Source organism: Antrostomus carolinensis, unplaced genomic scaffold (assembly GCF_000700745.2).
Source record: "Antrostomus carolinensis isolate BGI_N321 unplaced genomic scaffold, ASM70074v2 scaffold22076, whole genome shotgun sequence".
NCBI lineage: Eukaryota > Metazoa > Chordata > Aves > Caprimulgiformes > Caprimulgidae > Antrostomus > Antrostomus carolinensis.
Genome location: NW_010322778.1, coordinates 1 through 22,696, shown reverse-complemented (window position 1 = coordinate 22,696; position 22,696 = coordinate 1). Strand labels below are relative to the sequence as shown.

Genomic DNA, 22,696 nt, shown 5'->3' with positions numbered 1-22,696 from the left:
CGTGGACTTCTGACTTCCTCAACATCTCTCATGGAGCCTCTTTGAAAGAAAGAAACAAACTACCATTTTGGTTTGACAGCTTTATGTCCAATGTCATAGGTGATGATGATACCAGATAAGTGAGGAATCAAGCCTGTGATTCTGCCTCATCAATCTCTTACATGACAATCAAAAGATGTTCCTCTTGGAGGGGTTGAGGCTTTTATTAGAAGAAAGCAGTGGTTTTTTGTTGGGTTTTTTTTTGCTGCTGGGAACATTGTCTCCTTTAAAGAACAGATTCAATGTGCAATTATTTTGAAATAAACTTGGAAAAGGGTTTCCTAACAATACCGGTCTACGGGATATTCCCTTTGCCTGTAGGTAAGTCTCCTGAGGCAAAGGCTGACACTTGATTTAAGAAGTTTGACAGTGTATGTATCATCCTGAATTTTTGGGCCTGATTCTACAAGGTGCTAAAATGTACCTTCACCCCTGCATTCACCACATCCAGCTCTTGAGGGATTCAAAGGGAGTTGGGGGCACCTGACTTCTCACAGAATCACCGAGTTAAGGGACTGAAGTTTAAAGATAACCAACGAGTTCTCCATAAAACTGTACAAATCTGCATATTCTCATCTTGTTCAGGAATATAATAAATTCCACTGTTTCACTAAAGACTGGCAAAACTTCCACTGGCATTTGCTGGAAATAGCTAATTGATTTCAGCTACATTCTGTAAACATTTTACATAGAAATCTATCCCAAAAGTCAGTTGGAAGGCTATTGTATGGGTCAGCTGTATAGCTGATATTAAAAAATGTGGGTTTTTGCAATTTTTAGGGCCAAGCTTTTATTTTTTTCAGGAAGCAATCTTTCCTTCTGTGATTCATGATCGCGTTGAATTGTCTAAGGTAGGAAATATCAGCTTGAAATTACTGTCATGTGCTATGGGAACCCAAAGGGAGAGTGTGGAACTTGATCTTCTCCAGCAGGAAAAACAGCTGGTAAAAAACTAAGCCAACTGTGTTTCCAAGTAAATCCTGGAATGCAGTATGCAAAACAACATGTGTTCAATCAGAAATCCTCAAAAGACCATCTCCTCAAGCAGATTAGCCACCTCAGATGAAGGACATTATAATCAAATAGGCAGCCTGCCATCCAGATACCTCTGTGAGTCTTCTTTTCCTTAGTTTCCTTATTCTCCATGATTCCAACAGGAGCTGAGAATACTCAACACCATAAAAGAAGTGAGGCTTTAAGAGAGTATGACAGGCAGGCACTGTCTCCAGACTTGAACTAAACAAAGAAATTTCTCTTGACGCTTCACAGTTTTGTCCTAAGACACTCCACACTCACCTCTTTTGCTTCATTAGTCTCACTTCTGGCTCTTAATGTGAATGATATACAATATGTGAAAAATTCTACCACATATAATAAACTGCACACTGCTACTCAATCTTCTGGACATACCTTCAGAGAGACATTTGCACAACTGCCACATGGGCAAACAACAACAAGACAGAAACTTTACCAAAGCTCTGGAAGGCAGACATACACATTTTTTATATATACTCACAAGAGCAATTGTTTTATCTTAAAACCTTTCTAAAACAGGCATATACTGCAGGCTTTGGCAGTAGAGATAAAATATAATGGGATCCAGCCTTACTTTGTTTTTCTCATCCAAATATACACATTGTTATAACAGAGGAATAGTTGCATCCAGAACTATTACTGCTGTTTGATGACTAAAACGCCTCATACACTGCTCCACACATGAAACTACTGCAAATATCCATCTTGCCTGATCAACAACAGCTTCTTTGGGATCGAGGAAAAGAAAAGAAGCATATACATGGTTCACTTAAAATGCAGCGACAAAAACAGCATTTGAAGGCATGTGTTCAAAACAGTCCCATATTGTTATTACAGATGGAAACAGTGAAGGAAGAGAAACAGAAGAAACAAAAGCCAGCTTTTGTGAGTTCCAGAGCAATCCCTCATGATCCTAGGTCTTGTATAAGATGATTTGGAAGCTTTGGAAAGGCATTCAGGGTCTCTCCCTGAATAAGGCACTGTAACACACTGTCTTCCCCGAGCCTGGCCCAGTGCCACGACAGTTTCTGCGTAATTCATTGCACGTTCTGCTAAGTGTTCTCTGTATATCTATATAGATATATACACATAAGACATATATGTAATTTTCCATATGCTTTCCTGCAAAACATCAGAAAAACAAAATCAATTACATAATGGAATACAGAATTCAGAATATGCTAAACTTAGTACCTGCTGACATGTCGCACGTGCCCCAAACTAAACCACAGATGCATTGATTCAGAAGTTACATATACTCTTAAGTTTGTAGATATAAATTATTTCTTCTCTCATTAGGTTTTCATATAGCCCAGCCAGGAGGTCTAATGTTTGACTTTCCAAGTAGCTTTTGCTCTTTTCAAGCCCCATCATCTTTTCAATGTATTAGCACTATTCCTAGCAATTCTTTGTGTCATTCTCCAAGACAAAATGTGGATTAGGGACAAAACTAAAGATTTTTTTTCAAGTCTTAGAATTTAGATCTCCAAAAGTAGAGAGCAGTGTCTTGAACCTTTGTTCTTTGTTTCCCTTTTGAAGTAGTTGCTTAAAAATATCATGAAATACCTTCTCATTTTTGTTATCAGAATTGGTAAATAATGACCTTCATATCTACCTGTTGTGTCTGCTGTGGTTATAAGCAGAAGCCACTACAAACAGTCCACCTTCTCTGATAAAACACAAGATATATACTGACTGTTTCATTTTACAAAATAATGTATTTTCAACCCCTTTTGATTCTGCAATTTCCAGTCACGTTTTAGCGACAGTCTTTGAGTCTAGGTCTCAGACATCCACTTGTTAGGTTTCAGTCATACTTGTAAATTGGAATTATTTATGCAAGAGTCTGAGAACTGAGTCCTTAGTTTAACTAAACTACAGTTGTTACCTCCCACATGATGTGATTGTGTGAGTTCACATTTTATCTCATTTCTTCTTCCTCTTCCTCATCTTCGATTTCCTCTTCTGAGTCATCTTTATTCTTTGAACTGTTGCTGAATTCAAGGTTCCCTTCAATATCCAGTACCTGTAAGTGCTTTAGGGTTTGGAAGGTACTTTCTTTCAGTGCTCCAACTGCAATCTTATTAAACCTTTAAACAAACACAAAAGCATTCCTGTTAAAATAAAGCCATTTTTATATCCAACACAGAAAAGAGGAGACTAGGAGGAAACCATTCTGCAGAGTTACTCTAACTTGCACTGACCCATGTTACTCTAACTTTACACTGACCCACGACAGCATGCTGGGAGTACTGACTCCTCTGGATGGAAAAAAAGAAGAGAAAGCAGGTACTTATTAGCAAGCAGGCAAATGCAGTGACTGAACAAAGTTTGCTGGCAGCACTCGGTATCATCACAAAGGACCTTGCAGGAAAATATTGGGAAACATTAAGTATCTCACACTGATTTCAAGCTCACTGATCAAGCTCTCAAAAGCCTCCCACTTTCCTCCGCTCCAGCCCCTATTCCCCCTTCTATAACTGTATTCTGTGAGGAAAAAAATCATAATATTGGAATTCCTCCCCCACAAATTCTTTCTTTTGGTATTCTGCTTTCTCCTTCCCAGAGAGGAAAGGCGTCTGCTCCATAGCCCACATTTCAAAGTGTAACTTGCTTTTTTCATGAGATTCTGTACCATCCCTTGATAATCTAATTCTTCTCCCACAAAACTCAAAATACTGGTACAAAGTATCCCTTTAGAAACAAAGCAATATGCAGTTAATTTTTCATCTGTTATTTGGGTTTCCAAGAATATAAATAAACTAATCTGCAATTTAAGAACTTCTCACTTTTACTGCTTGGTCTGTTACTCTTAAACATGCTTAAAATTGTATTCTGTCTTATATTCCAGATGTATGATATTGTTCCACAGCATTGCAGTGATTAATAGCCTCCCATTAAGAAATACAGCTTATCTTGGGTGGAGTTGCCTCCTAAATACCTTAGTGAAACAGTTTTGCAAATTCCTTTTTTCTCTTTATATAGAAATATAGAATGTGGTATGTGGTTTCTGGTTTGCATCCAAGCATTCACTAAAATCTCATAAATGCAAGCAGCTGAATAGACAGAGTGCTCTAATTTACACCAGATTTTGTAATTTTATTTGCTTGGTATGGAATCATTCATCCAAAAAGGTATGATTCAGAACTATTCAGAACTACAGAACAGTTTAGTTGCATATAGACAAAATAAGGCCATATTTAGTCTTGTGCAGCAGGCAGCCTAGGCTTTTGAGCACATCCATTGGATCAGCTTAATGAAATACTCTGTAGGTGTTCATAAACTTCTAAGCAGTATTTTCAATAATGTTCCATTAAATTAAAATTTAATATATTACTGGGCCAGATTCTTGCTTCACTTCTTGTGCTATAAATCTCTGCTTACATCAGTTACATTACTGCGAGTTTACATTGTATGTAAAAAAGGTCAGTATCTGTCACCTATAAAAACAAAGTCCACACCCAACTGACAAAGTAGCAAAAATCCCAGAAAAGCTTCTAAACTTAGTTACGTAACTGTCACAGTTGTAACTTGTCATCTGTTTCTGACAAAACTATCAAGACAACGTGTACAACTTCAAGATTAGTCACACACACCTCACTAGAGGGGGATTTTGTCAAATACCAGGGCTAGTAGACACAGACGAAGCTGTAGATGAAGCAAGTGGACTGTATTGGAATATGACATAATGTTAAGTATTCATTTCCCAGAATTTCTAACATCCCTAATCCATTCTAGTAAGTACAGAAAGCACAAACTCACCAAACAGAGTTTATTATCTGTATCCATGTCTTTCCTGAGCAGATGAACGTAGTTTTATCCTACATTACTATAAACCAAAGTTGTTTATTTAGAAAGTCAGGATTTTAAATGCTTTCTAAAAAGTAAGCAATTATAAAGTGGATGAAGAAGAAAAAATCTTGTGTGTTTAAGTGGAAACTTGACCTTACCTGAGGTAAATTCCTTTTATTTTGGGTGTGGATTCAAAAGCATTCTCTGAAACCGTTGTGATCTTATTGTTCTGAAGATACAGATACTCTAGAGATTCTGGCAGGCCTGATGGGATAGAAGTCAGCTGGTTGCCAGCCATGTCTAGTGACTGCAAAGAAGAGAAAACAAGGGATCAAATAAATAATTGAATTTAAATATTAGAAGTACACCAAAAAGAGATTTAAATTTGACAACAAATGAGCTTCCAAAGGCTGGCTCTATACACATGCTCCTCTCCTTTGGAAATTTATCCATTGTTTTATATATATATATATACACACACACACATACACATAAGTCTATAAAAATACATACATATAAAAAATATATATAGATGCACTTATAAAAAACTTAGTATGGTAACAGTGCAGAAGTGAGATGTTTATGCAAAGCTTATCCAGGATGTGTTGTGTTTAAAAATCATCTGGAAACGGGCTCTCTTTTTCATATGGTACTTTGACGAGTCTGCTGCAGAACCTCTCCCTTCTTGTGAGGTCAGGAAAATGACAAACACTGTGTGTACAGTGGAAACTGTAAATTGTTGGCCATGCAGAAAGGTTCAGCTTGAGTTCATGGTGGAAAACTGAACTGATATTTACTGTAGCATAAACTAACTTAATCTACCTCTAATTTGCATCAAGCTAAGTGTGGCCATGACAATTCTGCTCTCTTACTACCGTTTAGCATCATGATTTCACGTGAGACATCATGCTGTTTTGTTCAGCAAATGTCCCAACATTTCTTTATCTCTGACCTGAGGCTTTAGTCGATGCCTGCTTAAAGTGAATTAAAAGCAGACTGGGTTCCACATATGCATGGGAATCCCTTGGAAGCTGCTACTGCAAATACTTCACTAGCTAAGGTTACATTGTTTGAGTGACAGGTAAAAGCACCTGGAAATACTCTAACATGGACCAATGGATGAAGATAAGAGGACTGAAGTCCATGATCATTTCTCAGACGAATTTTAAGCAAGGAAATGGATTAAAATAAGTGTTTTGTTATCCTGTATTGTAGCATTTTCACAGCATCACACTCACACACTAGTTACACATTATTCAAAGCTACACTTCTGCAAACAATTGTCATGATTCCAGTGGTTTTATTCTCCACGTAATCCCAATCTGGCAAACTATTATGTAAATGTCTAGCTCTGCAAGTCAGATAGGCTTCAGTGATTTCCATGGAAACAGTGCAGACTGAAGCATATGCTAAGGACATGCACGAGCAGGATCTTCTGTGATGGCTATTTGTCAAATTCACTCCAGTGCACCAACTCATAAACCAATTGCACAGTTAAGCCCTTAATGATAAAAACGATCCATATATAGCATCATGGAAATAACTAATGAATAGGAATGGTGTTCTAGAAAAAAGTAACAGCCAAAAATGCACCGTTAGTCTAACAGAATTGCAAGTATGTGCTATTATCTTAACCTTATCTTACACGGGCAGGGTTTGCTGTGGGGTGGGTACAACGGAAGGGCCAAGGTTTGATTCAGCAACACGCTACTCTGGCTTGAGACTGATTACAGGGGAGTGTAGTAGAGTAAAAGTAACGTGAAGTAGCTTGTGAATCAGGCCTTTCAAGAAGGAAAGCTCGTCATTCCAACCAACAACTAAAGCTGCCTAACAGGTCTCATGACCCGTTTTTGTTTGAAAAAAAAAACCAACCCAGATGACAGAGCCTACATGTTATTAAGCTACTGCAGTGAAACAATTCCAGCATCTGTAATTCCCAACAGCATCTTCCTTCCAGGCTGCTTTCATCTTAGATATATTTGCACACACACACACAAACACACACACATACATATCAGTGAGGCACCAAACAAATGCAAAATGTATTATTAAAGCCATGGATCAAACCTGCAGCTGATGCAAACCAACAGCTCTACAGATGCTGTTGCTGCATTGCTGACTCACGGTAACTGCAAAACAAGATATTGTTTATTCTCAGAAATAACAAAGGGAAATTTTCACATAAAGAAATGTTTGGATTGTCTGAAAACACGCTGGGGGCCAGCGCGACATATGCTCCATGTCCCTTATCCCTGATCTGCTCTGAGATGTACAAACTTTGCTTGTACAGTGACCCAACCATATGCACCGTAGATGGTTGCCATATGACACAGGTAATACCTTTTACTGCAGGAAATGGGCTGTTGCCTAAAAGGAAATGCAGACAAATCCTTCAGCCAGCGTAACAATTCTGAAAGGTCATTTTGCACAGCACAAATGTGATTGTTCCTGCCTGCCTTATGGTTTGTGTTTAACTTTCTCCAACAATTAAGCAAATGAGAAGACTGCTGATTGAATCCAGACCTCCTAGCTGCTATCCAGGTGCCTTAGCCAGATGAGCTGCTAAATCCTACAGCTTGGCCTGTCTGACTATAAGCTGATGTGAGGGCTTTGAGAATTAAGAGTGTTTTTGTTTATGCATTCCTTCGTCCTGCTGTCTCTCTTCAGAGCTGATTTTAAATCTTTTGGGAGACAAGCTATTTGAAAGGCATAATTTCTGTTTTAATGACAACATTCACTAACGTTTATCTCAAAATATAGAACACCATTAGAGTTCAGAAACAAAGATGTCTTTACATTTCCCAGAATTAGCAGTACATAGGAGACCACCACTGCTGGTCAGCAGTGGGAGGTACCCACCTCTGGCACAACAGCACACCACTTCTACTCCAGAAACAGAGGGTGTAGCGCTTACAATGCAAGCCCAAAACGTGAGGGCCAAGTGCATCTAGTATTGGTGCCATACAAACTGGCTTAGGCAGAGAGATGAGGATATCAGCATTACTAAAGCAATTAGAGAAATTGATGTTTCTACCTGGAGACTGCTGAGTTCTCTCCATGCTCTTGGATAAATTGAATTTACTTTCAGTTTATTGTTGCTCAAATAGAGTTCCCGCAGCTTTGTCATCCCGGACAAAGTCCCTTTTGGAATGATGCTTATCTCGTTCTCCTTCAGCTTCAGAATCTGCAAGTTCTTTGGAAAGCCAAAGGGCACCGTGTGGAGATTGTTTCCAGATAGATCCAAGGACTTTAGTTGCCTCAGTTTACGGAAGGCTTCCCGATGGATCTGGGGACTTTTGAGCTTATTGTAGCTCAGGTTCAGCTCTTCAAGGAAGTAAGTGGTAGCAAAGTCATTCCTGTTAATCTCAGAGATCTGGTTATGTAGGATCATAAGTGTTTTCACTCGCCGGGGCAGCCCACTGGGAATTCTTTCCAGCATGTTGTTGTACAGGTGGACAGTGTGCAGCTTCTTTAAGCCGTGGAAGGCTAACGGGTGAATACCTCGGGCTTTTAATTTGTTATTGTGGAGCAGAAGGTATTCCAGGTTCTTAATTTGGGTCAAAACATCTCTGCCAATCACCTTAATTGCATTCTTCTCCAGGTGGAGGAGGACGATGTTTCGAGGTAAACCACTTGGGATTTGTGAGAGGTTATTGCTGGACAAATCCAGATATTCAAGACTAGACAATTTCCTTGGGAAAGCAGGAAAGAAAACACTCTCCATTTAGATTCTGCATGATGAAATGATAACCAACTTCCCCATGGATTTGACAATCTTTGCTTTAGATTCTTTTTACCCAGCACAGCTCCCACTACTGCCCTTTTTTGTCTCATGATATGACTGATGTGGACAGCAAAACAAGGAGCTCCCATACTGCATTAGGGATTAGGACTAGGCGCTGCCATTGCTCCCCAGCCACACCAGCAAGAGTACCTGCTAAAGTCCACAGACATCCAAACTGCCGCTGACCTGACATCAGTTTTGCAGTCTACTGTTCCCTCATTTGACACCACGGGTAGTGATGTCATATGACACATATGAGCAATTTCAGTGAACAAATACCACAAGAAAGATGCCATGGGACCACCATTAGAATGCAGAATTGAGCTCTCAGCTTCACAGAAACATAGCCTGGGCATAAGGAATTTCTGTCTCTCTGAAAGTGTATATTGAAACTGAAAAGCAGGCCTGCTTTTTAGATGATGAAATATTACTCTTATGGAAAGCAGAAACGCTAATTCAGTATCCTAGGCTAAGGTAGTGAACCTCTCCTGACCCCCCAGCATTATGGAAGTGAGTCAGGGCTAGAGCTGCTTTGTGTAAGCTACTGAATCTGGATTCCAAGGACTCAGTTGAAGCTAAAATAAATCCTCAGACCAGCCACTTATACCAACTGGATGTGGATCAATGGCATTATATGCCAGGAGGACTGAGAAGCCCTCTATTCCCTTGTACTTCAAGTCAGTTCCTCAGTTCAAATGACACTTCTAATCTGCATGGCACTACATAAACCACTGCAGATGACTAGAAAGTTTTCAGGAAATGCAAGAACTAATGTGTTACAGACATTACTTACTGGTTACTACACTGCTGTTCACAGCTATCCACGCATGCTCTGAATGAGCAAATATACTCTCTGGGTAAGCACTTTGTGGCTGCAAGTTGTAATGCTTCCCCAGCTTGGGTCCATCTCAACAGCACTGTGCTGTGCTCTACAGACAGTATCATGAGAGCAAGGAGCAATAGTCACCCCCTCTGCTGACTGTGACTGGTGCTTTAGCTACAGCCACTGCACTCTGTTCATCAAAATCTTAACAGAAATGGTATGTCCAATGTGACCCAGAGGCAGACACAAAACAGCTAGTGAAAATTACTAAGGGAGGTTTCTGGGAGTGGGATGTGGAAAAGGAAGACACAGTTTGACACATTTTCTTGTCTGGAGATCAGAAAAGTTTACAGAATTGAGTTATGGGCAGGAGAGATTACGTGATCTGGATTTTCAGTTGGAACAAGGGCAGCACTCAGTGCAAGCAGAGACACAAATGTTAACTTTTGAAGTGCTAAGTCTCAAGCTAAATTTAGGACAGCCAAAGGCTATTTCTGTTGCACCAGTTTGTAGCAAAGCTTCTGCGGCCATCTGGCTATTGAGCAGCACCATTGCATCCCCTCCTACTCCAGCAATCCATCTGCACTGGGGCACAGCTGTGCCAGATGAATTCACAACTGTGTACCTGTGGCTGCTCTCAAGTCACCTTCGCAGAAACACAGAAGTGGTTTTAGCGAAGATGAAGATCTGGCCTTAACTTCATTTTCCCAGAAGGCCCTTAATACTCAGTGTGATCAGGTCTGTGGCAATCAGGGAGTGGTGCAGTCTGATGTTCAGTGTTGTGTCTTATGTATAAAAGTATTCTGCAGTGTGAATTCAAACCACTCACCCAGACCTTTGCTTTTGAATGGCAGCATCTGAATCTAAGCCTTTTCATACAGACCTAGCAGAGAAATACGTAACGTTATGCAGCTTTTAATAAATGTACTTTTTAAGATGTGCTTTTTTCAGTAGACATAGTACTGTACCAGAGGAGGTAGACAGACACAGAGGTACAAACTACAGATCTCAGTCTCACCAGAAAGTTTCGTTATCCATTCCTTCATTAGTCAGGTAGTTATTCTGTAAATACAGCTCCCGCAGACCTGAAAGTTCACTGAAGGCTCCTTTGGGAATCTTCTCTAGCTTGTTGTTCTAGTCACCAGAAGCACAAAGCACATTATTTTGCATGAAACAACACAGGACATTCAGGTTCTGCTCAACTAACACCAGGCAATTAAACTTCAAAAGGGCTAGACTTCAGGTATTTCAGGGGGCATTGTAAATCTGCTTAAGAAATACATACAAATACTAGTCTGAAATATTACAGCCTATTTCTATTGATTCCCCATGGAATCTTTGCGCTATGGAGTTAGAATTTGCCTCCACCCCTCACACCTGGATGGTGCTATTTTGTATTTTTAGTCCTTCCACCTATGTGCCAGTGTATCATGTAATCCAGGTAATTACCTCTGGAGTTTGCTCAAAATTTCTGAATTACGTCAGACAGGTTTCACCATAAAGAAGAATTAGGTTGGAAGCTGGGAACCAGCCACCCTTCCAGCATCAATGGCATTCCAAAAGGTAGATTCCAAAATAATTGCAATGTAGATTCCAAAATAATTACTCCTATTGCCTTAGTGTGGCTTTGGAGTAGCCAGCAGGCAGACACAAACAGAATATAAAACTAAATTCCATTTACAAATTCCATACTGGAACTGTAGGAATTATAAAAGGACATATAAAACACTAGGAATTATAAAAGGTTATATAAAACATTGACACTTAATTTGTTAAACTTCCCACAATCCACATATACACAATAACGTGATGGACAGACTGGACTAGACTCATGCACCAACTAATATCAAATGGATACCAGCAGAGACAGATCTGTCTGAGGGTCTCAATGAACAGTGAAAGACAAAACAAGATCTGTCACATCCAAAGTACACCCTTTGGACTATTGGCTGTCTCTCATTTCTCATTGTCCTGGTTTTTTCCCACTCAAAATATCAAGGTAAATGTTACTACTGAGAGACAGTGCACTTGAAAACAAATTGCTCATTTCTCTCTTCAGCTCCTCTGTCCATAATGCATCTGGTGACAGCAGGGAAGGACACAAGTTGAAAGTGTAGTCCTCAGAGTCTGAGACCCCTTTGGGAGATAATGGCTACCTATAAATGGCAATAAATTGCAGGGGACTAGTAACTTCACACTTTCCAAAGAAATTCCAGCAATTTAAAGGATCAGACTGTTTGCCTTTACTTTCCTTCAAGCTGAGACGCATGTTTTTTAGAACACTTTAAAGGGAATTAGCAGTGACACCTTCAAGGGAAAAGAAAGCTGGGAGGCAACACAGAACTGCCTCAGTCCAGGGGCTGATAACAGACTCCAGCCTACACACGTCCAAGGAGCTGTCAACACTAGGAACAAGCGGAACGAGGATTCCCCACCGCTGCAGCTCTCCCATTGTTAACAGGGCTGAGATCTCTAGCACAGGCATGATGAAGTGTTTTTATCAAAATCAGATGACATGGAATTAAAAATGCTGGAGACTAGTTAATACCACAACTTCTGCTATTGCACTATTGCTGGATAAGTTGTAGCAGTAAAGAATCACTGATCCAAACTTTCTCTGCGTTGTCTGAATTGCCAGTTCAGTAGCAAACAAAAATCACTGATGCTAGGAAACAGTAGTCTGTGTGAAATGAGTTAGTGAGGAAAGCCAGTTCATAGCAGCAGGAAAAACAGCATTGTCAGTGGCAAACTTAACTGGGAGGCCAGTCACTGGATGGCCACGGAGAATGATCTCTCTTCTTACACTAATATGTATTAACATCATTATACGCAGGAAAGAGACCAACAATGCTACCACACGGGCATTTGCGATACTTTCCCTTGAAAACACAGAAAAGCATTATTGTCCCCTGTGAGCATTTTGATGTTTTGTAAAAAACAAACATTGTTACTTATGAACAAAAAAGTAAGGACATGGGAGACAGCTACTGTTGAGGATATAGCAGATGAGAGTTACAATGGGCCTGGGAACGTTTCCAAGTGCACTGAAATGGCTTGGCTGTGTAGGTTGAATCCCATACAAACACAGTACTTGGTCACAATTGTAAAAGAATATAAAACCTTGTTGTCATTACCTTTAAGTGTAATTTATATAGTGCTGGAGGGAGATTCTTTGGAACATACTTCAAGAAATTGCTGGACATGATGAGTATCTCCACATTATCAGAGCCATTGAACATATTATCAGGTAACCCAGCATCTGAAAGTTTGTTGTTATGAAGATACACAGACCTGTAGGAAGAAGAAAAAAGATGAAGTTAAACAGATAGTGAGACCTGGGGGTTTTTTGTTTACCAAGAAAAAGCTGTTTAAAAACTATTTCCATCTTTCCTTCTTTTCTTGAGATAATTAGATTTGTTTTTAAAATACACCCTTTAATTTAGCAAGGGATACAGAAGCAAAGCCAACTGGTCATTTCAAATACTCTCTGAAATTTAGGTCTATTCAAAATCCAAACCTGCGTGTGAATACAAATTTCACAAGTAGCCTTACCTTCTCAACAAGAAACTGAGTGCAAGTCTGGGATTGTGCAGTGCTTTGAAACAAAGAATATTGTGTGGTGGCCTCACTTGAGAGGGTTAGAACCCATATCTGATTAATACATATGCCCTCAATTTTAACTTCTGTTTGGAATTAAATCTGGGCTTCTTGGGCTTGCAAAATCAACCTGTGGATCTCCTAAGAAAGGGTCCTCTCTCACCCCTCCATTCTTTTTGCTTCCATGCAAGCTGGGAATACCCCAGGCAACAGTTTCTCTTCTACTTCTAGAACTCAGACAGGCATAGAATACTTACAGAAAGACAGAGCAGATTTACTCAATCTGTAAGAATTTTGGTTTTTAATGAACCTTTGGGATCAAGAGACAGAGGGTTTCTTATTTTCCCTTTGCCCTTTTCATGTTTATGTTTATGTTATGAACTTTTAATGTTTACTTTCCACAGAGCAGCTTCCTCAATCATATTTTCAAAAACTGATTAATTCTTGATTCAATTCTTAATTGATTTTAAAGTAAAAACAAAGGTTTTACTTCTGTATAAAACAACTGACCCCTATGAAATTATTCCTGTTATTCACAGGCTTAACTGCTAAATGAATTAATTTGACTTCTTTTTAACCAAAAGAAATGACAGGATTTTACTGACTTCAACTACCCCTTCCTTTCCTGTGTTGACCCCAAGATGCAACAGGCAGCTAGAACTGTAGAGACAGGTTAAAACTGCAAAAGAGCACAGTGTCAAATGTGTGCTTTTTTAACTTGTTCTTGGATTCTCTACCAGTTGCAGAGAAGTTGGCAACATCTTTCTGGAAGGAAGGAAAGGCTCAGTATGGAAATACAACCGTGTGATCACACACTCCAGGGAGTTCAGAGCCACACTGAAAATATTGTTCACCCTGCATGGTCAGCTGTACTTTTAACTCACAAATATTTGCCTTTCTGAAAACCTTGCTTTCCAAATAATCAGTCTGAGACCATGAACTCTGCTGGGGGCAAAAAAAACAACTGAAACAACTGTGTTAGGATTTTATATCAGCAATCTCAGAAAATAACAAGTTACTATTCTGATTAAAGTTAGTGTTGGTACAGGAGAGTGTGAAAATCACTTCAGAAGAGTGCAAGAATTTTAGTATGAAATCAAAACACAGCAGCTTCTGCAACTCAGATTAAGGAAGAACACATGTATAAATCCAGCTTTTTTCATGATGAGATATTGCCAGAAATCAGTGACTGACTCAATCTTTTCAGCTACCAAGAGCCTACAAGACTAAAGTTCTAGTAAGTACAGAGTAGCTTCAGCTCTCAACAAGTTCAGTGGGAATGGAGAATTCTTCAGTTCATCAATAGCTCAAATGGGTCAGCTATTATTAAGTGCTTCCAAACTTGGATGGGGAAATGGCTACCAACAGAGTCTGAGATATCTTTGCAGGATTTAGGTGCTGCAGTGTCCATATAGATTACTCAAAATGCCTTTGGAAAAGACAATATCTCACAGGAGGTGGTCTATGTGCACCTGAATTTGAGATGGGTCAATGCGCTGCACTGGGTCCAGCTGAGCAAATCACAACCTGAAACAAGCAGAGAGACCTTCGAAACCAGACCTGAGGTATGAACCACTTCTGAAGGTGCTAAAGTGCTTAGCTTTAATATAGTTGAGTTACATTTAACTGCACTGAGTACTGTACTCTCAACCTGAAACTATCACATAGTAATAAAAACAGGGATTGCTGAACAGTTAATCTCCATTTTGAGAAATCAAAACTGTTCCTTTCAACTCATAACTGATACACAAATAAAATGGAGACAATTTAATTTTTGTCTATGCAAAAGTGTCTGGCAGTCCTTGGAATGCATTTGTCTGAGAGATTATGTGATCTTTCATGCTGAGAATAACAGTCAGCTTCTTTCCAAAAAACATAAGTAGGCAATAACATGGTTCAGTCAGTTTCTTATCACTCACCAACTGCCTCCAAGCAGTGGCAGAACACTGTTATTGTTTTACCTCCCGCTCCCTTACCTCAAGTTTGGTTTCTGTCCAAATGTGAGCCCATATATCTTAGTGAGATAATTGGCTGCAAAATCTGCACTAATCAAAGTATTTGGTAGGAACTTCGGAGCCACTGTTAGCTGTAAAAGAAATACACAGGGGAATTCCAATTAAATGAAACAAATGTTTTAACTAAGTATTAGACCAGCAACAAAACACTTGCAAATTTATTTTCTCTAAACAGGCAAAAATAAATGAAACTGAACGCAGATTGCATGAACAAAAACAAATTGTCCTCACTCACTAATCTCTCCAGGAAGGAGACAGACTTTTCCTCCAAGATATGCGAATGTTTGTTTTGGTTGGAAGAGTTCTGTCTCTTTTTGGTGGAAGAAATAAAGAAATTGTTATTCAGAGAGCAAACACGTTGCTTATTATTGTTTCTAATTCCTCAGTCTGCTGTGCCAAAAAGTCCCGACCCACCACACAGTGGCCTACCACTTACTCCCATATCAAAGTACACTTTGGGGCAGGGGAGAAGCGTCACTTCATATGTCTGTTCCAATATTGCACCCATTTACGATGAACTTTTCAACAGAAGATTCAGGTTCCCAAAGGACAAGGATACTGCTGAGCCAAAGGATGGAAAATCAAATGGGACTTCAAAGCAAAGACCTACTGTACAATGATACTTTGTTCATTAAACAAGTGATGTATCAGAAACAAAAACCAGGAAGGTCCTGTCACCAAAACTTTGTAGTTGATGAGAGGTACAGGATTTGATGTGTTTGCTCTTGGTCTATTGCTATTTTTATCAGTTATTTAAAATATAATGCTAGGAACATCTGCATCTGAAAAAAGAATTGGTGGGGTGAAAACTAATGATTAAAAAAAGCTCAGTTTTACAGAGCATCCAGAGAATACAATAGCTAGGTTCACTGAGTGGCTGCTAGCAGCCAAATCATTCACTTAGAACGGTTACAATACAGGCTGGAGGAAGAAGATTTATGCATCAAGATTCAGCCCTTGGGAAACAAATTCCTAGGATGGTGCTGTATCCTTGAGTACATGAGCAGACTACTGAATTGCAGTAGGCAGGTGCAATCACCGTGGTTACAGATGTTAACTATAGCACTAACGAGACCACTCTTACAATATTTTATGCACATTCTGAAAGGCTCTGGAGAGAATATATTTTCTGGGGAGGTACTGAAGTCTTTGTCATCTAAAGAGTTTAGATCAGAATGGGAAAATCAGGGCAATGGAAGAGATCTGCCTTCTAGACTGAAATTCTTTGAATCTGTAAAGCTTCTTCCTCACAGCAATGTCGTGTGAAAGAGGACCTAGTTCTTACAGCCAGCCAAGCACAGGAAGACTCACATGATGAGAAAACATATTTTTCAAATTTTTATTACAGTAAAACTGCAATGGGTTATTAATAATAATGTAAAACCAGAAATATTCACAAGATGAACGATGTGTGAGAGAACAGACACTTTACTGAAGAACTGCCTAACCCAAGCCTTAAACTCTGTATTTACCTAAAGGGTGCCTAGATCTCTCTCTACTAGTTTGCCAAGCGTGCATGGATGGACTACATCCACAAACCTGCAATTTACTGGACTCACAACACAGTCCTATTTCTCCAAAGATGAAAGTACATTATTTACCATTTTTCATTTTCACCCGTGCCAAAACCTCTTGTCCTTACACTGTCTTAAATGTTTAATGGTCACAAACACAAGAAAGATCTTTCACACAGATCACACTCCTATCAGTATCTCCAGATAGTACACAGCAGTGGAAACAGGCATTTTACATGTGACTACAATTGCCACAGTACTGCTCTTCGCTTTACTGCTCCTCTCTCACCTCCTGACCTGGGACACAGGATTTTGTGGAAGTGGATGAAGGCACTCATCTCTGACTAGGAAGGTGTGACAGTGTCTCAGAAAGAACTAAGTCTCTACTCTAACATAACATTGAGAATTCAGACACAGGAAATGGACTTAATCACTTTCATACACGGTGGCACATTAAAGCTTTTCTCCTGAAACACGGTCTATTAGATCATAACTTTTATACAAAAAAAAAAGGGCATGGCTCAGATATGTGAAATTAAATCCATCAGAACCACAAGAAAGAGGAAAGAGAAAGACAAGTTTCATCCAAGAAGAGTTTTCACTTGCTCAGGATTTTGCTTTGGCATTTCAGCACTTAGTCATGAGACTAATTGATCTCCACTGGTTGACTGCTTGAAGGATTAATGCTGGATTGTTGTAACTGTTAGCAAAAATAAAGTTGACTGAGTAGTTTTCTCCAGTAGCTTTGCCTAATAAATAGCAATCTGCATTTCTCCAGCTGCAATTTTCTTGCAGCTTTACTGCTGGAACTTCCTTTCCATATGGCAGACAGTGTTCCTCCACTGTTAACTAAAGAGTTAACCAATGAACTCAGAAGGATTATACAAAAGTTATTACCAGTTTGGAACAAGTTTTCTTGCTTATAACAAGCTTTGATGTCAGCAGAAGTACTGGATCCAGGTGAATCTCACATCACTTCGGGGATACTGGGAAATGTTGAGACCTGATGCCAAAATCACCAGCTTATAGTAAATAATAATGACAGCTGAGGACCTGGTCTACAGTTTGGTGGAAAAGATTTCTGTTATTAACAAGGCTTACTGTGGATACTACATGATAGATACAAATTATGAGAGTGAGGTGAAAAATTAAAAAGGAAACTACAGCATCCATTCTTCGCTGAAGTACTTGCTACTAATAAGGCACAGAAGGTTTTTAGCCTATTATAATATTTTTTTTTCTGACCAACTATGCTAGTTTAACGAAAGATGATTTAGCTACATCTGATGGGATCACAACTGAAGATAAAGCAGCATTAAGATAATCCATAAAACAAGGAGCAAACTACCAGCAAATCCCTGCTCTCCTCCAGACACCACAGTTACTTGATCTGCAGCGTTTCCTGCTGCAGAGTGGATGCAGTTTGAAGCCAATCTGGTTTGTCCTGGCTTGTGATTTATAAAGAAAAGTGTTATTTTTGTGGGTCCACAACTTCTCACTGTAACTAGCTCTGACATTCGCTGATGTTTGCATTTTCTTTTGGGATCCTTTTCTCTCTGCATTAAAGCCAGAAAAACCAAACACTTTGTTTTGTCACATAGGGAAAATTGGAGCGCAAAGTTCTGGAATATTAGTCACAGTCTGGCTTGTTCCTCTTTATGGAGTTATTAACTGCCAAGATTGTTATATGGAAATGGTGCTTGAAAGGGAGAAAAGAACACAATGTTACTGTATTAAGGAACGGGTTCTATTCTCAATCACTCCATACAGAAATCTACGGAGTGATTGTGGATATGTCTTGGCCTGACTGAAAGCTGGATGTGGCCACATGTATATAAACAAAACATCAAAAGGTCACAGATTTTATGAGGATAATAAAATATATATATAGACATGCATATAAATACATATATATAGAGAGAGAGAGGGAGGGAGGGATGGAAGGGCAGGGGTTTTATAGACAAAAGAAGCTCTGCTTGATGTTTTAACTTATATTTTTCTGTGGCATCCCAGTTCCAGCTGTAGGAAATATTTATGCACAATCACTGGGGAAAAAGAAACCCATAATGGGAACCACACAGATATAAGGGTATGTGAGAAGTTATTTCATTTCCTAGCCTTGGCAGGAAAGATGTGTTTTTGTCATGACATCCAGCTTGGGTGATTAACAGAAAAGCACCTAGGATCTTCTCCATTAAAAAAGAAATTCAGCTCCTACCACTGCAGCTAAAAGAATAAATTCATTACTTGCTGAGTTTCACTGTGTGTGGTTATCCCCTCACATCAAACCTAGTAAGAATGGGAGTCAGGGAAAACTGGACAGCTTTTTACAGATCTCAATGGTTCAAACACAGCTATTAGGATGCGTTTGTTCACAAATTTTTCAACTAGTCTCATCTGATGAGCTATGCAGCATTTCACATCATTACCCCACAGCTTATTTGCATTCAGGCAGCTACCACACCTGCATGCAGCTGATCCAAAGCCTACTGAAGACAGTCGTAATTTATAAATGCAGGGGCCCTCTGTACCTCCCTGCACACACAAGAGAAACCTTTCACCAGTTGCACAAATAAATAAGTGTTCAAAATAAACAGGCACATGTACCCATTAATTTTTTAGCATACTAACTGATGTCTTGACATTAGATGAAGCTGCATTAGAATATCACTTTAGCACAACTGTACTTAGGTAGGATTTATCTTTTAAAAGAACTGAAGACTTGCTTGTTTAACCTTCAGAACCAATTAGAAAAGAACTCTGAAAGCCTTGTGAGCCTCTTACCTTATTGTTTGCCAGGTACAGGTAATTCAGGTTCTCCAGATGCTCAAATGCTTCCTCTGGCAACCCTTAAAAACAGGAATAACTCAGTGACACTGGCTCTTTATTGCCTCTCTGAGTGAAAATACCAGAGGGTAGCTTTTCCTCTCAGCTAATACCTTTAATGTGAGATTTAAATATTTTTCATTGCCACTGAAACAATCTGACTCAGAACTACTGTTGTCTTTCGGTTTTTAATTAAAAAAAAACCAAACAAACCAAACCACAGACTATTTAAAGCAATGGAAGATGATTAAAAATCCTAAGCATGCAAGGCTTGTGGCCAACCCCACTGGTAAGGGTCAGGTACAGAGCTGTGTTGACTTGCTGTACGGCTGCTTATCAGTGCTTGCAGCAACCATGCTATCTGAGAAGTTTCTTCAGTCATTTGCCCATGAATCTGCAAATCATTTTTCTTGGAAGGGCATAATCTGAAGTTGTTTAATCATCAGATCAATCTGACCCATGACCATGATGTTGCCAAAATAACACCAGTATCTGCATGACATAACCCTTCCCTTGTTCTGCTCCCCCACAACCCAGATAGCCACGCAGTAACCAGCTCAGAGTGCTGATCCAACTCAGAGCTTACCCTCCTCCAAGAATTACTAATTTTCAGCTGAATACTCCACATCCAGCTGATCACACAAGCACAATTGCTGTCACAATGGAAAGGCTGCAAATAATATTTTCAACTGGCAATTAGATAACCATAAGTCAAAGGTGAAGCTATTTCCCACGTCAAAACATATTGGAAACTCAGGGCTGCACTGAAGCTTGTGAAAGAAACATCAAGCACCAAAGGTACTAACATCAAAGTCTGAAGCTATCAAGCACAGCCTTCCCTGTGCTATGCAACAGTGCTATGTTTTGGGTCCCATGCATAATATGCCCACATCCTCAATAAAAGATGATCTCTATCATTGGAATAAGGATAGCAGCAGCATTCAGAGCAACTAGGTGACACACAAGTTAACAACAACTACATCTTTTATATTGCATATCCTCCTCTCTTACTATTTACTCCAATTCCTCTGTTTCTTTTGCCTTCCTTACTAACTCCTTGTCAAGTTTCTCTAATAAGCATAAGACTTAGCAAGCAAAACCTGCCTATAAAAATCAAAATAGTTTTAGAAGAATGGCAGAAGATGCCTTATTTATAATACGTATTATTTGTATTTATACTAAATTCGACAAGGGCTGAACTGGACTAAGCTGCACTGAGTGACTAGACTGAACTAAACAAGTGGATTAAGAAACAAGGTCAGTCAGAAGGAAATCATTCAGCATGTAGACATTTCTAGTTCTCTAGTGCATTGCATTGATGTGCCTGTGGGACCAAAGGGAGTTTCCTGGACAAGAAGATCTCACGCCACAGCACACAGTGCTGCTGCCAGGTCTCCTCCACTGGTTCAGTAAAGCTGCATTCTTATATACTGAGTATTATGTTTCAGACGATAAAGTGTCTCCATCACATGTGTGATGGCCAAAGGAGTGAGGCTTACCGCTAACCACTCCAATCAAGTCAAGCCCATCACTCTGTGGCTTTCCTTATCAGCCGTCACTGGCCTCACTGCATAAGCTGGTGCAGTGGAGGCACAGGCTCTGTTCACTTCATGGCTCTGCTGGCTTACCTTTTGAAGTTAGCCTGTTATTTTGCAAATTGAGAGTTTCCAGTCTGTAAAGACGAGCAAGCTCTTCTGGAAAGATTTCTTCTATCTGGTTATTCTAAGAAAATGGAGAGTATTAATCATCATCACAGTAATCCAAGAAGGATCCCAATAAACCCAGACTATGAACTCAAATAAAATTTGGAAATGAACCCACCATGTCAAATCGTTGTCAACAGACTTCTCTCTGTAATGAGCCAAACTTGGATCTCAAAATCAAGACATTCAAACCCAGCAGCATTTGAAGGTCTGAACCAAGTTCTGTAGCTTGTGCTCATCACCAGAAATAACTGGCTTATGCAATGGTAGCACACAAAGATTGTGATTATGCCTGGCAAGGTCTACAATCCATCTGCCACAGCCAAAACTCAGAGCTGCAGCAAAGCATTTGCTACAAGGTTGGCACTGCGGATTTCCGAGTTTATTACTTCTGTAATTTACGTGTTGTTTCAAAACTTGTTATATGCAGGGTGAGTCAAACTGGGCTCACTTTCTCTGGTTATACTGTCAGGGTGACTGCCACCAGATTCTCATTAACATGCTGAATAATATTTAGACCATTAGTAAGTGATTCTAGCATTTTAGTACCTAGGGGACTAGTCAAGGACCCACTGTCCTTGTCACTGTCAATACACAGAAAGTGACAGCTGCTCTAAAAAGCTTCTTTGTTTTTGGCAGTAGGGGCAGGAGCCATGGCTAGCACACGCCTGGGACAGATCTGCTGAGGAAGGTGCCAGCCTACATTACAGTATTTCTAACTATGCTGCACTTGGATGGAAAGCTCTGAACAAAATCTGCAATTCATACATTGAACAGAGTTGGCAAATGGGAGCAATAAACAAAAGGCAGTTGGTTAAGGGCCAAAGAGGCATTGAGGAGAAGACTGGAACCACTGCTGCCGCTCAGAGGAGGAACAGCCATGAGGCTGCCACGCTCTGGCCCTGCCCATGTCCTCGGGTGTCAGAGCACAGGGAACTGATGCTTGCCCTAATGCTGGCCGTAGGGATCTATTAACTAACAGCAGAGCACAGAAACCTGTTGGCAGTCTAAGATGGACCACTGCTTCCTTAAGTTTGAATCTCACATCCTTACATGCCCTTGCTCTGATAAGACATGATGTCTCTGCAGTGTAACCATCTGCTGAACGTATGGCATTAGTTTATTGAGTAAAATGAGCCAAGAGCGTCCCGGCTGTACGCAGCCCAGCAAGCGCACCAGCCGCTGTCCGGATGCCACAGGCAATGCCACTCAGCGTGACGGATGTGCCAGGCCAGGTCACGCCTGCTCCTTGCTGCAGGGAGAGGGAGACAGGACTCTTGGGGACACTGGCTGGGTCTGTGTCTGGACTGGTACACCGTGTCCACAACACTTTAGCTAATGGGGACTGCTGCCAATAAACATCTCATTAATGAAGTAATTTAGCCCCTGCTCTTCAAAGGCACCTCGAACTGAAAGGCCTTGACCAGAAACAGTAATTATTACTTTGGACAAAAACTCTTCTCTTGGAGCTGGGCAGTGAATGAGGAGGAGATTCTCCTCTCTCCCTTGTCCTCCCTGGATCTGTGGGGAGAGAACCGATGCCAATAACCGGGTGCGTTTGCCGAGCA

At 40.0% G+C, this 22,696-nt stretch overlaps 1 protein-coding gene across 1 annotated transcript; it reads right to left on the bottom strand.

The window, feature by feature from the left end:
* Positions 1–1,516: 1,516 nt before the first annotated feature.
* PODN (podocan) lies at positions 1,517–21,147 on the bottom strand (the record flags this gene model as incomplete). Its single annotated transcript, XM_010170381.1, has 9 exons — positions 1,517–2,196; positions 2,963–3,164; positions 5,025–5,173; positions 7,901–8,558; positions 10,492–10,607; positions 12,608–12,764; positions 15,047–15,156; positions 19,384–19,448; positions 21,054–21,147. Coding segments are annotated over 8 exons (1,518 nt in total), but the record flags the coding sequence as incomplete, so codon positions are not given.
* Between the last annotated feature and the right edge of the window lie 1,549 nt (positions 21,148–22,696).